Source organism: Rhinopithecus roxellana, chromosome 11, assembly GCF_007565055.1.
Source record: "Rhinopithecus roxellana isolate Shanxi Qingling chromosome 11, ASM756505v1, whole genome shotgun sequence".
Taxonomy (NCBI): domain Eukaryota; kingdom Metazoa; phylum Chordata; class Mammalia; order Primates; family Cercopithecidae; genus Rhinopithecus; species Rhinopithecus roxellana.
In genome coordinates, this window is record NC_044559.1 from 37417837 (window position 1) to 37433205 (window position 15369).

The following is a 15369-nucleotide window of genomic DNA, read 5'->3' on the forward strand; positions in this document are numbered from 1 at the left end:
CTGTTGCCCGTTGTATACATGTATCAAAACATCATACTGTATCCAAAAAATATGTGCAATTATTATGTCAGTTAAAAACAAAATTAGAGGCTGGGCGCGGTGGCTCATGCCTGTAATCCCAGCAGTTTGGGAGGCCGAGACGGGTGGATCATGAGGTCAGGAGATCGAGACCATCCTGGTTAACACGGTGAAACCCCATCTCTACTAAAAATACAAAAAAATTAGCTGGGCGTGGTGGCGGGTGTCTGTAGTCCCAGCTACTGGGGAGGCTGAGGCAGGAGAATGGTGTGAACCCAGGAAGTGGAGCTTGCAGCCTGGGCGACAGAGCGAGATTCTGTCTAAAAAAAAAAAAAAAAAAAAAAAAAAAAAAAAAAAAATTAGAAAATTAACAAACAGGAAATTTAACATTGGTACAGTACTGTTACCTAATATTCTATATTAGTATTTCCTCTGTTATCTTAATAGTGTTCATTGTAGTTACTTTTCTTCTTTCTTTTTCACTTCTTTTCTGTCTCTTTCTTGTCTTCTTTCCCTTCCTCCTCTCTCTCTCCTTCTTATACCTGGGAACCAATTGAGGATTACAAATTATGTTTTCTTCTAAGCTCTTTTATTCAAGAACAATTCCTCTCCTTTCATTAAATTGACACTTTTTCTGAGGTGTCAAGGCTGGTTGTTCTATAGAATGTTCTTCAATTTGTACTTATTTGTTCCTTTGAGATTATATGCAAGTTAAATTTTTTTAGCAAGAATATCATGTAAGTGATATTGTGTCTTTTTCAGAGCGTTATATCAGGAGGCACATAATGTCAGTTAGCTTCATTTTTGGTAATGCTAAGTTTGATCCCTTAGTTGAGATTGTGTCTGCCAGATTTCTCTGGTGAGAAAGCACTATTTTTCCATTGGTAGTACTAAGTAATATATAGGATGATCCTTTGATACCTTGTACATATCCTTTCCCCAATAACACTTCTCTCTATCATTTATTATCCACTAATGATTCCTCCTTGAATCAGTTATTACAGTGGTGACTGCAAAATGGTAATTTCTAATCATGGCATTCTTTATTTATTTATTTATTGGTAAAATTCTTTTAAAAAGAGGTTTCCTTTTCCCCTCCTTCCCCCACCCTTTTTATTTCTTCTTTTAAAAAAAATTCTCTATGTACTCATGCACCTTTTAAAGTTACATGTGTAACTGTAACATTACTGTTATTATTATTTTTGATACCCCAATTGTCCCAAATTTGGCCAGAGGCAATCCCTCTGAAATTGATTTCTGTGTGGTTTTTTAAAAACCACGTTCTTTCTGGTGCAAGAAGGGGTTCCAGGCTCTTCTTATACAGACCTCCCTCAATCCTGGAACCGATTATTTTTGTCAAGAAGCCCTATTATCTTTGAGTTGGGAGTAGTATTTAGAAACTCAGACCACCTTACTAGATGTGCTCATTGCTACTGAATATCATTGCTTCTAAGCGATTTAAGTGGACAGAACTAAAATTACCATTTTTAAATGGTAAATTTACACAATCTCCTCCAACTCAAATCCACAATGACTGGTTTTTCTTCTCCTCCCTCCATTCTGTGTGTATATCTTCTTTCTAGTTAAAACTCTGGTTCTCAATTATATCAATGTAATTATTAATATCCTAACTCCTACAAATATCACAAAATAGTTTTAGAATTACTAACCGTGTACCCCCACTAACAACAAGCCTACTAAATAAAATATGAGATTCCTCTATAATTCTTAGTGCCTTACTACACATCCCACTGAGGGTGTATAGACTATTGTGTTCAAAAAATCACTTTAATTATTTTTTATTTTTTCCTGTGATTACAAATTTGAAATGCAGTTAGGTTTATGCATTTCTATTTGTGTTTAACTCAAGTGTTCTTTTCATCTAACTTTAGGGCTCTTTTTCTCAGCTTTATTGATTGAATTTTATTTGATAAATAAGTAAAACATCAGCATAATTCAAGAGCAAAAGTATATAAAAAGATACATCCAGAGACGTTTCATTCCATTCTCTATCCTGCTGCATTTTCACTCACTGCTGTAGGTTACCGTTTTTGCTAGTTTTTGATTCATCCTTCCTGTGTTTCTTTTTCCAAAAATAAACCGATATTTAATAATATATTCTCATATCCCTTTCTCTTTCACAAACGTTAACACATTGTATATATTTTGTATCCTTCTGTTTAACAATATATCCTGTAATTCATTTATAATAGTTAAAAGAGATTATCTTCACTTTTATAGCTATATAATACTTCATTGTAATAGATGTACTACAGTTTATGCAACCAATCTCATATGAATAGGCACATTGTTTCCAATATTTTGTGATTACAAATAATGCTGCAATAAATAATCTTGTGTATGTGTTGTTTTGTATTTATACAGTATCTTACTGGATATGGAGTGGCAGTGTCAAAGGGAAAATGCAAATGTTGTTTTGTTGGATCTTGCCACATTCTCCTCCATTGAGGTCTTACCATTTTGAATTTCCTCTGGCAATGTTTGAGCACAGTTTTTTCCCATAATCTTGCCAAAAGCATTTGTTGTCAAGTTTTTTAAGTTTTGCCAGTGTGATAGATTAGAAACAATATTCCTGTGTAGTATATTTGCAACTCTTTATTATGAGTGAATTTGAGTGTTTCTTTATGCCTTTAAGGACTATTTGTAAAAAAATTTTTTAACTACCTCTGTATGACTTTTTCCTATTTTTCTATCAGGCTTTTGGCCTTTTTTTGTCCCTGATTAGAAAATTTATTTATATATTATGGAGGTTAGTCCTTTATCTGTGACGTATGTGGCAAATATTTTCTTATGGCTTATCATTTATCTTTGAACTTTACTTATGGTGGTTTTTGCTACACAACCTTTTAAACATAATTGAATTTAATACTCTTTTCTTTTATTGCATTTGTGTTTTGAGCCATAGTTTAAAAGTCTTTACCTACACCCAGTTTATCAAATAATTTATTGATGCTTTCACTTTGACCTTCTATGGTTTCATTTTTTACATTTAAATCTTTGATCCATTTCTAGGGTATTCTTATATATGCTGTGTAATGTAGATCCAATTTTAGCTTTGGCAGTCCATTTACATCCATTTGCAAATGACTATCCAGTTTTCTCAACCCAATTTAATGAAAAGTCTATCTCTTTTTCCCAGTGCTTTGAGGTGTCACCTCTATTATCTACTAGATTTCCATTTGTACTTGACTCTGTCTGCCTTCTACTATATCCTACTGTTCTATTTATGTGCCAGTATTGCACTGTTTTAATTATAAAAGATAAATAGTAGGATTTAGTGGTTGGTGGGGCTAGTCACTCCTCTTTGTTTTTTCTTTCTCAGGGCTTTCCTAAAAAGAAAAATGTTAAAGAACCTTACTTGAATGTTTATTTTTTCCATATAAACTTTAGGATCAATTTGCCTAGCACCAAGGAAAAAATTTGTATTTTTATCAGGATCATATTCAATCTGATGTAATGTAGAAATAATTAACATTTTTATGATGTCCTATGAAACAAAAAGTCTTGTTAGTTATTATTGATGAAAATGAAGGCTATGTTTGTATGCTAATTTTATATCTTGTCACCTTACAAAATTATTTTATTATTTGAATTGCTTTCTTTCATTGATATTTTTGAATTTTCAGTTATGTCATATTACCTGAAAATTAAAATAACTTTATTTTGTCTCTCAAACTCTTGTGCCTCTAATTATTTTCTCTAGACTAATTTTAATGACCAGTTTTTCAAACTTAATGCTAAAAAGTAATAAAGGTAATGGGCTTCCTTATTCCTGACCTTAAGGAGATTGACTCTAGTGTTTCCCCAGCAATAAGATGCTTACTTTGGGATTGACATATGTATTTTTTATTGGGTAAAAACGTATCTATTAATTCTGATTTTATTGAAAATTTTTTTATCAGGGATAAGTTTTAATATTTTAAACACCCTTTCAGTACCTCTGAAGATAATCATTTTATTTTTCCCTTGGAAATATTAATATGGCCAATTATATTAATGAATTTCTAATATTTAACCATACATTAATTCCTGGAACAAATCCTAATAGATTGCAGTATATTATTTACTTAATGTGGTATTGGATTCTTTTTACTAATATTTTATTTATAATTTTTGCATTAGTATTCATAGACGTGTATGTGTGTGTATATGTATTCACTATCTTGATCAGGTCTGGTATTAATGTTATGCTTGCTTCAGGAAAAGAAATTCACTATTTTCCTTGTATCTTTATATTTTAGATCAATTTATATAGTTTTTGGATTATCTGGTGTCTCAAAGTATTTTTGCTTTTTGTTCATAATACAGTTTTTAAAAAACTTCATCAGCAAAACAGAACAAAAACTTTCTTCATTTCAGCTATGGTTATTGGGTGAGAAATAGACAAATTTGCAGGGGCTGTGAATTTAAAGACAAGGAGGAATCAAGAAATGGAAACGAAAAGCACTGGAAAGACAAAAAGAACATCATTAAACCACAAAACGCCACAACTGTCTCTCCCCAAAAGATAAGAGAGCCATTGATTGAAACAAACTTCTTCCGCCCTGCAGAAGCCATTACTTTCTTTTTCTTTTTTTTTTTTTTTTAAATGAAAGTCAATTTATTCAGAGAATTGAATGGGAAACTAATATCATTTAAGCCTTTTCTTTTTTTTTTTTATAACTGATTCTATTTTATTAAATATATATACCACCCAGATGTAGTTTTGTTTTTGTTTTTTTTTTTTTTTATTATTATACTTTAAGTTCTGGGGTACATGTGCATAACGTGCAGGTTTGTTACATATGTATACTTGTGCCATGTTGTTGTGCTGAACCCCTCAACTCATCAGTACCCATCAAGTCATCATTTATATCATGTATAACTCCCCAATGCAATTCCTCCCCCCTCCCCCCTCCCCATGATAGGCCCCAGTGTGTGATGTTCCCCTTCCCGAGTCCAAGTTTCCTCATTGTTCAGTTCCCACCTATGAGTGAGAACATGTGGTGTTTGGTTTTCTCTTCTTGTGATAGTTTGCTAAGAATGATGGTTTCCAGCTGCATCCATGTCCCTACAAAGGACGCAAACTCATCCTTTTTTATGGCTGCATAGTATTCCATGGTGTATATGTGCCACATTTTCTTAATCCAGTCTGTCACAGATGGACATTTGGGTTGATTCCAAGTCTTTGCTATTGTGAATAGTGCTGCAATAAACATACGTGTGCATGTGTCTTTGTAGTAGAATAATTTATAATCCTTTGGGTATATACCCAGTAGTGGGATGGCTGGGTCATATGGTACATCTAGTTCTAGATCCTTGAGGAATTGCCATACTGTTTTCCATAATGGTTGAACTAGTTTACAATCCCACCAACAAAAAAAAGCAGGGGTTGCAATCCTAGTCTCTGATAAAACAGACTTTAAACCATCAAAGATCAAAAGAGACAAAGAAGGCCATTACATAATGGTAAAGGGATCAATTCAACAGGAAGAGCTAACTATCCTAAATATATATGCACCCAATACAGGAGCACCCACATTCATAAAGCAAGTCCTTAGAGACTTACAAAGGGACTTAGACTCCCATACAATAATAATGGGAGACTTCAACACTCCACTGTCAACATTAGACAGATCAACGAGACAGCAAGTTAACAAGGATATCCAGGAATTGAACTCATCTCTGCACCAAGCGGACCTAATAGACATCTATAGAACTCTCCACCCCAAATCAACAGAATATACATTCTTCTCAGCACCACATCGCACTTATTCCAAAATTGACCACATAATTGGAAGTAAAGCACTCCTCAGCAAATGTAAAAGAACAGAAATTATAACAAACTGTCTCTCAGACCACAGTGCAATCAAACTAGAACTCAGGACTAAGAAACTCAATCAAAACCGCTCAACTACATGGAAACTGAACAACCTGCTCCTGAATGACTACTGGGTACATAACGAAATGAAAGCAGAAATAAAGATGTTCTTTGAAACCAATGAGAACAAAGATACAACATACCAGAATCTCTGGGACACATTTAAAGCAGTGTGTAGAGGGAAATTTATAGCGCTAAGTGCCCACAAGAGAAAGCAGGAAAGATCTAAAATTGACACTCTAACATCACAATTAAAAGAACTAGAGAGGCAAGAGCAAACACATTCAAAAGCTAGCAGAAGGCAAGAAATAACTAAGATCAGAGCAGAACTGAAGGAGATAGAGACACAAAAAGCCCTCCAAAAAATCAATGAATCCAGGAGTTGGTTTTTTGAAAAGGTCAACAAAATTGACAGACCGCTAGCAAGACTAAGAAAGAAGAAAAGAGAGAGGAATCAAATAGACGCAATAAAAAATGATAAAGGGGATATCACCACTGACCCCACAGAAATACAAACTACCATCAGAGAATACTATAAACACCTCTACGCAAATCAACTAGAAAATCTAGAAGAAATGGATAATTTCCTGGACACTTACACTCTTCCAAGACTAAACCAGGAAGAAGTTGAATCCCTGAATAGACCAATAGTAGGCTCTGAAATTGAGGCAACAATTAATAGCCTACCCACCAAAAGAAGTCCAGGACCAGATGGATTCACAGCTGAATTCTACCAGAGGTACAAGGAGGAGCTGGTACCATTCCTTCTGAAACTATTCCAATCAATTGAAAAAGAGGGAATCCTCCCTACCTCATTTTATGAGGCCATTACTTTCAACTGTGAGGCCTCCGACCTTTTCTCAGTGTTTCCCCACATGGGGAAGGACTTTCACTTTCTGAAGGTCATTTAATCTGTATTTCATCACCCTTAGGCACCCTTTTTCGGTTCTTCTCTCTACCATTGAATTCTTACTTAATTCTTTCTGCATTGGTGTAGGCTTCAGAGCTTACGTTGGATGTTTATTTCCCTACTTACATGTAATTTCAAGTTTTGCAAAATCCTCTATTTCCTTCTTAGCTTGTATACACAACTTATAGGTGGTTTTATTTGGTTTTCATATTGAGAGGTCTTTTTTACATTATTTTTCCTTTTGGAAACTTAAAAAATTTTAATTAAAAAATTTTAAATTAAAAAATTTAATTGTTATTTTATAGGAAATTTGACTTCTGTCATTGCCTTTTTAAAAACTTACATACAGTAAATTTACCTTTTAGTATACAGTGAATTGGCAAAAATATTCAGTTATGTAGCCACCACTGTAATCAAGATACAGAATACTTTGATGACCCCAGAATGTACCCTTCTGCCTGTTTATACTCAGTGCCTGCATTCCAGCCCCAGCCCCTGATCTGTTTTCCTAGTTTTGCTTTTTCCAATGTGTCATACAAATGGAATAATATGCTATGTATCCTCTTCGGTCTGGCTTTTTAGGTTTAGCATAATGTATTTGAGATTATATTGTTTCATATGTCAGAAATAATGTTAGAGAATTCTACAAAAATAATGAAATACTTTAGAGCACAGATACAAGAAGCTCAGAGAGCCCCAAGCAGCATTAAAGAAAAAAGGCAAACATCTATACACATCATATTCGAACCTCTGAAAAACAAAGATAAAGAGAAAATCTGGAAGGAAGGCAGAAGGAGAAAAGACAAAAAGACACATTATATATACAAAGGAATGAAGGTAATAAATATAGAAGACTTCTCATCAGAAATCATGCAAACCAAAATACAAGGGAATGACATCCCAAAGAGTGGAAGTAAGAGCTGCCAGTTCAGAATTTCAGTGAAATCTCCTTCACAAATGGAGGCAAATACAGATATTTTTAGACAAACTCAAGTTGATTGAATTTCTTGCCAACAGACTACATTACAAAAAAGGGCTGTGTTAAGTTTTTCAGAAAGAAGAACTATACCAGATAGAAATTTGGAGCTATGCAAAGAAATAATAAAACTTCAGAAATGGTTCAAATAGGCCAGGCATGGTGGCTTACACCTATAATCCCTGTACTTTGAGAGGCTGAAGTGGGCAGATAGCTTGAGCTCAGGAGTTCGAGCCCCGGAGTTTGAGAACACCCTGGGCAACATAGAGAGACCCCATCTCTACTTAAAAATAAATTAATTAATGAAGATAAATATAAAATTGAAAATGAAAATGAAGGTAAACATAAAGGCCCCTTTTTCACTTTTAATTGATGTAACAAATAAGTGATAAAAGCAAAAAGGAATATATTTTAGGTTTATAGCATATGTAAAAAGAAAAATGTATGATTATGACCGAATGAAAAATGGGAGGGAGAAATTGTAAATAAACTGTTTTAAGTTTCTTATCCTGTAAGTGTAGCAAGTGTTATTTTATTTTTATTTTTTTGAGGCAGAGTCTCTCTTTGTCACCCACATGGGAGTGCAGTGGCACAACCTCGGCTCACTGCAACCTCCGCCTGTGGGGTTCAAGCTATTCTCATGCCTCAGCCACCTTAGTAGCTGGGATTACAGGCGTGTGCCACCATACCCGGCTAATTTTTGAATTTTTAGTAGAGACGGTTTTTCCCCATGTTGGCCAGGTCAGTCTTGAACTCCTGGCTTCAAATGATCTGCCCACCTTGGCCTTCCAAAGTCCTGGTATTACAGGCATGAGCCACTGTGGTCCGGCCAAGTAACGCAGTGTTATACTATTTGAAAGTATACAGTAATAAAGTGAAGATGTGTGTTAACCCAAATGCAAGCATTACAGCTTTTTAAAAATACAGTAGTCCCCTCTTATTTGCAGTTTCTTTCTGCAGTTCCAGTTACCCACATTCACCCATGGTTCCAAAATATTAAATGAAAAATTTCATAAATAAACAATTCTAAATTGCACACCATTCTGAGTAGCATGATGAACTCCTGTGCAGTTCTGCTCCATTCTGCCCTGGACGTAAATCATCCCTTTGTCCAGTGTATCTGCACTGTATATGCTACCTGCATGCTAGTCACTTCATAGCCATCTGAGTTATCATATCAAGTGTTGTGCAATCATAGTCTTTGTGGTAACCCTTATTGCACTTAATGATGGGCCCAAATCACAGGAGTAGTGCATATATGCCCAAAAGAAGGTGTAAAGTGCTTACTGTAAGTGAAAAGATGAAAGTTTTTGACTTAATAAGGAAAGGAAAAAAATTGTATGCTGAGGTTGCTAAGATCTACAGTGCAATAAGATATCTTGAGAGAAAGAGACTACATTCATATAGCTTTTAGTACAGTATATTGTCATAATTGTTCTATTTTATTATTAGGTATTGTTGATAATCCCTTTCTGTGCCTAATTTTTAAATTACAGTTTATCATAGGTATATATGTATAGGCAAAGTCACAGCATATAGAGGGTTCAGTACTGTCTGCAGTTTCAGGTGTCCACTGAGAGTATTGGAGCATGTAGCCCCCATGGATAAAGGGGGACTACAGTAAGTATAAATAATAAGTCAGTAGAGGAGATAAAATGCAATTATTAAAAAAAATCCAAAAGCAGGTAGAACGAGAGGGAATGAAAAGAGCAAAGCACAGATAGAACAAATAGAAAATGATTAGAAAAAACTTATATTTTAAATTCAGCCATATGAATAACTATATTAAATGAAAACGGTCTAAATATACCAAGTAAAAGACAGATTATTACATTAGATAAAAGAGTAAGACACAACTATATGGTTTCCACAAGAAACCCACTTTAAATGTAAAGATGTAGATAGGTTAAAAAAGAATGGAAAGCAATATCCTGTGCTAGTGGTCTGGAAGTTATAATTTCTTCATATCCTTATCAATACCTGATATTGCCTATCTTCATTTTAGTTATTCTGGTGAATGTTTAATGGTATTTCCTTATGCTTTTCTTTGTATTTCCCGGATTGAGAATGAAATTTAATACCATTTCCTATTTTTATTAGCCATTGGACATTTTATTTTGTGAATAATCTGTAGTTTTGTGAATAACCTGGGTGTAATCTATTGCTTCCTGTCTCTGCTTTTACTTTATAATGGCTTTCCTTGTTGGGTGCTTCATGGAAGTTTGCTGCAAACTCATTGTTCACAATCTATGAGAGGCCTGTGGGTCTAAATTTGTTAAGGTTTCCTTTAGAGAATATTTTCTTCTTATTACTATACTTTTAGGTTCTGGGGTACATGTGCAGAACGTGCAGGTTTGTTACATAGGTATACATGTGCCATGGTGGTTTGCTGCACCCATCAACCGTCATCTACATTAGGTGTTTCTCCTAATGCTGTCCCTCCCCTAGGCCCCCAACCCCCGACAGGCCCTGGTGTGTGATGTTCCCCTCCCTGTGTCCACGTGTTCTCATTGTTCAGCTTCCACTTATGGGTGAGAACATGTGGTGTTTGGTTTCCTGTTCTTGTGCTGGTTTGCTGAGAATGATGGTTTCCAGCTTCATCCGTGTCCCTGCAAAGGACATGAACTCATCCCATCTGACAAAGGGCTAATATCCAGAATCTATAAAGAACTTAAATTTACAAGAAAAAAACAACCCCATCAAAAAGTGGGCCAAGGATATGAACAGACACTTCTCAAAAGAAGACATTTATGCAGCCAAGAAACATGAAAAAAGCTCATTATCACTGGTCACTACAGAAATGCAAATCAAAACCACAACGAGATACTATCTCACACCAGTTAGAATGGTGATCATTAAAAGTCAGGAAACAGATGCTAGAAGGATGTGGAGAAATAGGAACACTTTTACACTTTCAGTGGGAGTGTAAATTAGTTCAACCATTGTGGAAGACAGTATGGCCATTCCTCAAGGATCTAGAACTAGAAATATCATTTGACCCAGCAATCCCATTACTGGGTATATTCCCAAAGGATTATAAATGATTATAAATAATTCTACTATAAGGACACATCACACATATGTTTATTGCGGCACTCTTCACAATAGCAAAGACTTGGAACCAACCCAAATGCCCATCAATGATAGGCTGAATAAAGAAAAATGTGGCACATACACACCATGGAATACTGTGCAGTCATAGAGAAGATTTTTCTTTTGCATCTGCTGGTATCCAGGAAATGCCACTGATCTTACAACTCCTTCCACTTCCCCTTGAGGGTCAGGGCTCAGCAAAGGTTCAAATCGATCTATATTTCTCACCTTGTTGCTGGCCCAGGAGTTGCTTAGGTTTGGGAGAGCAATGTTCCTCATATCTCCTCTCAGGGCAGCTTTAACCTCCTATCTGCCCAATTTCAGCCTCTAGCTTTGTACCTCTTCAATCACAGCTCCTAGCTTTTATGTTTTTCTTTTCAGGAAAAAACATTAGTCCTAATGCCAAAAATGGAAGACTTATTTTTACTATTTTCCACATTAAATACAGGCATAAAATAATTCTTTAAAAATTCCTCAGAGTCCATGCTGATTTGGCAATAAATTTCCAGAGCACATTTATACTCATCAAACTTGTATGATATTAGTACAATTGTTGACTCTTTGTTTAAACTTATTGTTTCTATTGCCTATCGGAGCTGCTTTGAAGGGACCAGAATATACCACCCTGAAATTATGCCACATTTTCTTAAGGATTATCTTGGCAATTGATATTCAATAAATACAGGAAAAATTCTCTACCCTTTTAGGCTTTATCTGCTTAAAAGTAAGGCATGAGAAGGGTGACACTCTAATACCAGGGAGAGAGGAAGTACTGTTACCATAGAAGACAGAGCCAATACTAAGATGAGTATGCATAAATAGATTTTAATAAAAATAGCCCTTATCTTCCATTACTACACCCATATATTTCCATATAGTGTCGTTCCTTTAAAAGTCTGATAAAAAAAGAAAAACCGAAAATACAAAAAAAATCAGCATAAACATTTAATTGGATTTTTCTAGAATCATTTCAAAGTTAATTTCTTATAGTCATAATTCAGAGGACACTGCCTTATGTTGGTTCAAGGCCCCTTTGATTGTTTGCTATGAGTCTCCTATTTTTTGGGAAACTGGCCCATTTTCAAGATAGATCACGTGGCACCTAGCTCCAGAAACTCCATTTTGGTTTGATCATGTCAAACGACAGTCTCTCGTAAACTTTACCAACTCCAAACCCTCTTTCCTTCATTAAGAGGGTAATAAACCTGAATCTAACCTCTTCAGTTCTAATCAACCTTTTCTTTTGTGATTCCCAATGCATGTTAATAAAATTTATGTGCTTTTTCATGTTAAAAAATTCAAAATATTCAAAAAATTAAAGACTTAATTGGGGAAAAGAAAGATGTTGCTTTCTCACTCCCAAATTAAGGTATATTTTAATTATGCATGTATATTATAAAGTTATAGTTTAATTTTACATCAAGAAGAAAGCTCAAGGGTCGTTTTTTCCCCTACACTTAAAAGTTTTCAGGTGAGGTTCAGAGAAGCTAAATGTTTCAACTAAGCTTATTCAGTTTGCTAGTGGCCAGGACTCAAACAGATGTTAAGACATAGTACTATATATTTGCTATCCACCAGCTCATGTTGCTCTTTTAGTTATGATAAAATTATTAAATGTCGGCTGGGCATGGTGGCTCATGCCTGTAATCCCAGCACTTTGGGAGGTTCGGGCAGGTGGATCACTTGAGGTCAGGAGTTCAAGCCCAGCCTAGCCAACATGGCAAAACCCCATCTCTACTAAAAGTACAAAAATTAGCTGAGTGTGGTGGCAGGTGCCTGTAATCCTAGCTACTCTGGAGGCTGAGGCAGGAGAATTGCTTGAACCCAGGAGGCAGAGGTTGCAGTGAGTAGAGGTCACACCACTGTACTCCAGTGTGGATGACAGAGCGAGACTCCATCTCAAAAAACAACGACAACAAAAATATTAAATGTCTATTAGTCAGTCTACCTTTCTTTATGAAAATTTTTACCACAAAATTTTATATAATCTTTATGGAATTATAGACAAAATATGCAAATTATTTAGTCCTGAAATTCTGATTATAGAAACTATAAGCTTGTCCCTCTCTGTACAGTAATAAAATTACAGTTTATTATTAAACTAATAGGTGAAATTTTATTTTAAAATAGACTTAAAAAAGAATTAGAACTTTATAAGGAAGATGACATGGAAAGTGTTTATGAAGCTCTCCAAACAGAAATAGAATTTTTGGAGTTGGTGAGTTATCATTGATTGTTTAACTTTTGTTCAGCATTTTTTTACCTACTGGTAAGACTGGTTTTACTGGTGTACAAATCACTGAACTAGTGTTTCATCCCGCTGCAAAAAACAAAAAAGCAATAATGAAGATAACTAAGATCAGGATATAAATCTATGAAGTGTTTTGAGTTCCTGGAGAGTTAGGTGCTACACGAAGCAAATTATATTCAAAGAGAATATGTATGATTTCAAACTAAGTTAAAAAAACTTCAGATCTGACCTCATAACATTTCCTTGACTGAAACTGTTATTAGAGGATTAATGCACTGAAGGAAATTTAACTATCATAATGCCTTAAAAGCTTTTTGTTTTTGATAGGCATAAATTATACTTTTATTATATTTGATCCTAAAATTTTCTTATTGCATATTTGTATGATCTCAAAAACCTCGAATTCAGTTATTGGAAACGTATTTTCAGATTGTGTAGGAGCACTTTAAATTGCTTTAACCTCTTACTTTGGTTGTTTATAAAATGAACACAGTATTTGCTATACTCTATTTTAGTGAAAGGCACGAATAGCTTTAAACTGTCTTAAAATGTAGTTTTAATTTGATACATTGCATGTTGTTACGTGTTTATTTTATGTAAACATTTTCTTGTTCAAAAATGTTTCAATAAGTTATGTTCAAATTTATATTTTTTATAAAAACATGCAAAAATATAAGAAATGCCTAGAATTTACTGTCATATTAAATTTAGGTACATTTTATGTAATTCTTTTATTAAGAATTTACTTTTCCTCATGAGTAATTACTTTGTTTTCTTTTCAGACATTGGCACAGAAATATCTTCAGGAAAGCAAATAACTTACAGAGAATTGATCAGCCATCTGAGATTTGATCAGAATATCTTAGAATCAAATCTTAGTGATACATATGTGAATGGTACACGTTACAACAGATCCTTGTGGAAAATATGAGGTTTAAAATATTCAAATTGTTAATATCTAGAAATGGTGTGTTAGCCCTTTAAGGTAATTTTTGTCGTTACTCAAATTTTAAGAGTTCTTCTGTGGTTTGATTTTGTTTCTAAAAGGAAGGAAAAGGAGAAGAAGTAGATACTGTGCTCCCAGGCTTCTTATATGCCCCTGAACCTCAAGCTGTCTTGTTCTTTCTAATCTATATGATTTGGTTTGGATCTGTGTCCACGCCCAAATCTCATGTTGAATTGTGATCCCCACTGTTGGAGGTGAGCCCTAATAGGAAGTGACTGGATCACGGGGGTGGGTTTCTCATGAATAGCTTAGCACCGTTCTTCTTGGTACCGTCCTTGCCATAGTGAGTGAGTTATCCTGAGATCTAGTTGTTTATTAGTGTATAGCACTTAATCCACTTTGCTCCTGCTGCCACCATATGAGATGTCTCACACCCCCTGTGCCTTCAGTCATGATAGGAAAATTCCTGAGGCCTCTCTAAAGGCAGAAGTCACTATGCTTTCTGTACAGCCTGCAGAACCATGGGACAATTAAACCTGCGTTCTTTATAAATTACCCAGTCTCAGGTATTTCTTCATAGCAATGCGAGAACGGACTGATACACTCTACTTTTCATTTTTTGTTGTAGCTTAGCTTGGGTCCAATGAAACACACATAGGAAGAAACATTCAGTTTATTGGCCCAGTTATGTTGGTGCCACTTCCACTAACAAAGGTGCTTGCTTTCATTGTAATTCTTCTCTGATCATAAAATGTCTGTTGACAGAGTTCCTCTGAGGACCTTCATATATAAAAGTTTTCCTACTTTTCACTGTGTGCCCATAAAAGTCTGGGGCACCTGAAGCCATTGTCTGGTTAATGCCAATGTTGGTTATAAGGAAACAAATTATCCATAGGGAATCCCCAGTGGATTAGTAGGTATATAATCTCCTTAACAGCCATCAGGATTCATTTTCTCTGGGTGCCTGAAACACTGCAACTGAAAACAGTGTAGTTAGGGTTAGATCATACTTAGTGTTGCTACCAAATTTCCAACATCACTTATCTTTCTGCTGTTACCATTTCTGACTAGACAGAAAGTCTATTGTCTAAAAGTGTATTGACTGATATAAGAATAGCTACTCCTGAAGTCATTATATGAAAAAGATACTTGCACATGCATGTTTATAGCAGCACAATTCGCAATTGCAAAAATGTGGAACCAGCCCACATGCCCATCAGTCAACAACTGGATAAAGAAACTGTGGAATATATATGATGGAATACTACTCAGCCTAAAAAGGAATGAATTAATG

General features: G+C 34.9%; 1 protein-coding gene across 1 annotated transcript in view; it reads left to right on the forward strand.

Moving 5' to 3' along the window:
* Positions 1–14630, forward strand: part of CCDC172 (coiled-coil domain containing 172) — a 59444-nt gene extending 44814 nt beyond the window's left edge. Inside the window, exons 8-9 of the mRNA XM_010388904.2 lie at positions 13009–13096; positions 13912–14630. Coding sequence (XP_010387206.1) covers positions 13009–13096; positions 13912–13947 — 124 coding nt within the window. The 3' untranslated portion in view covers positions 13948–14630. The remainder of the gene's footprint in view (positions 1–13008; positions 13097–13911) is intronic.
* The last annotated feature ends 739 nt before the right edge of the window (positions 14631–15369 follow it).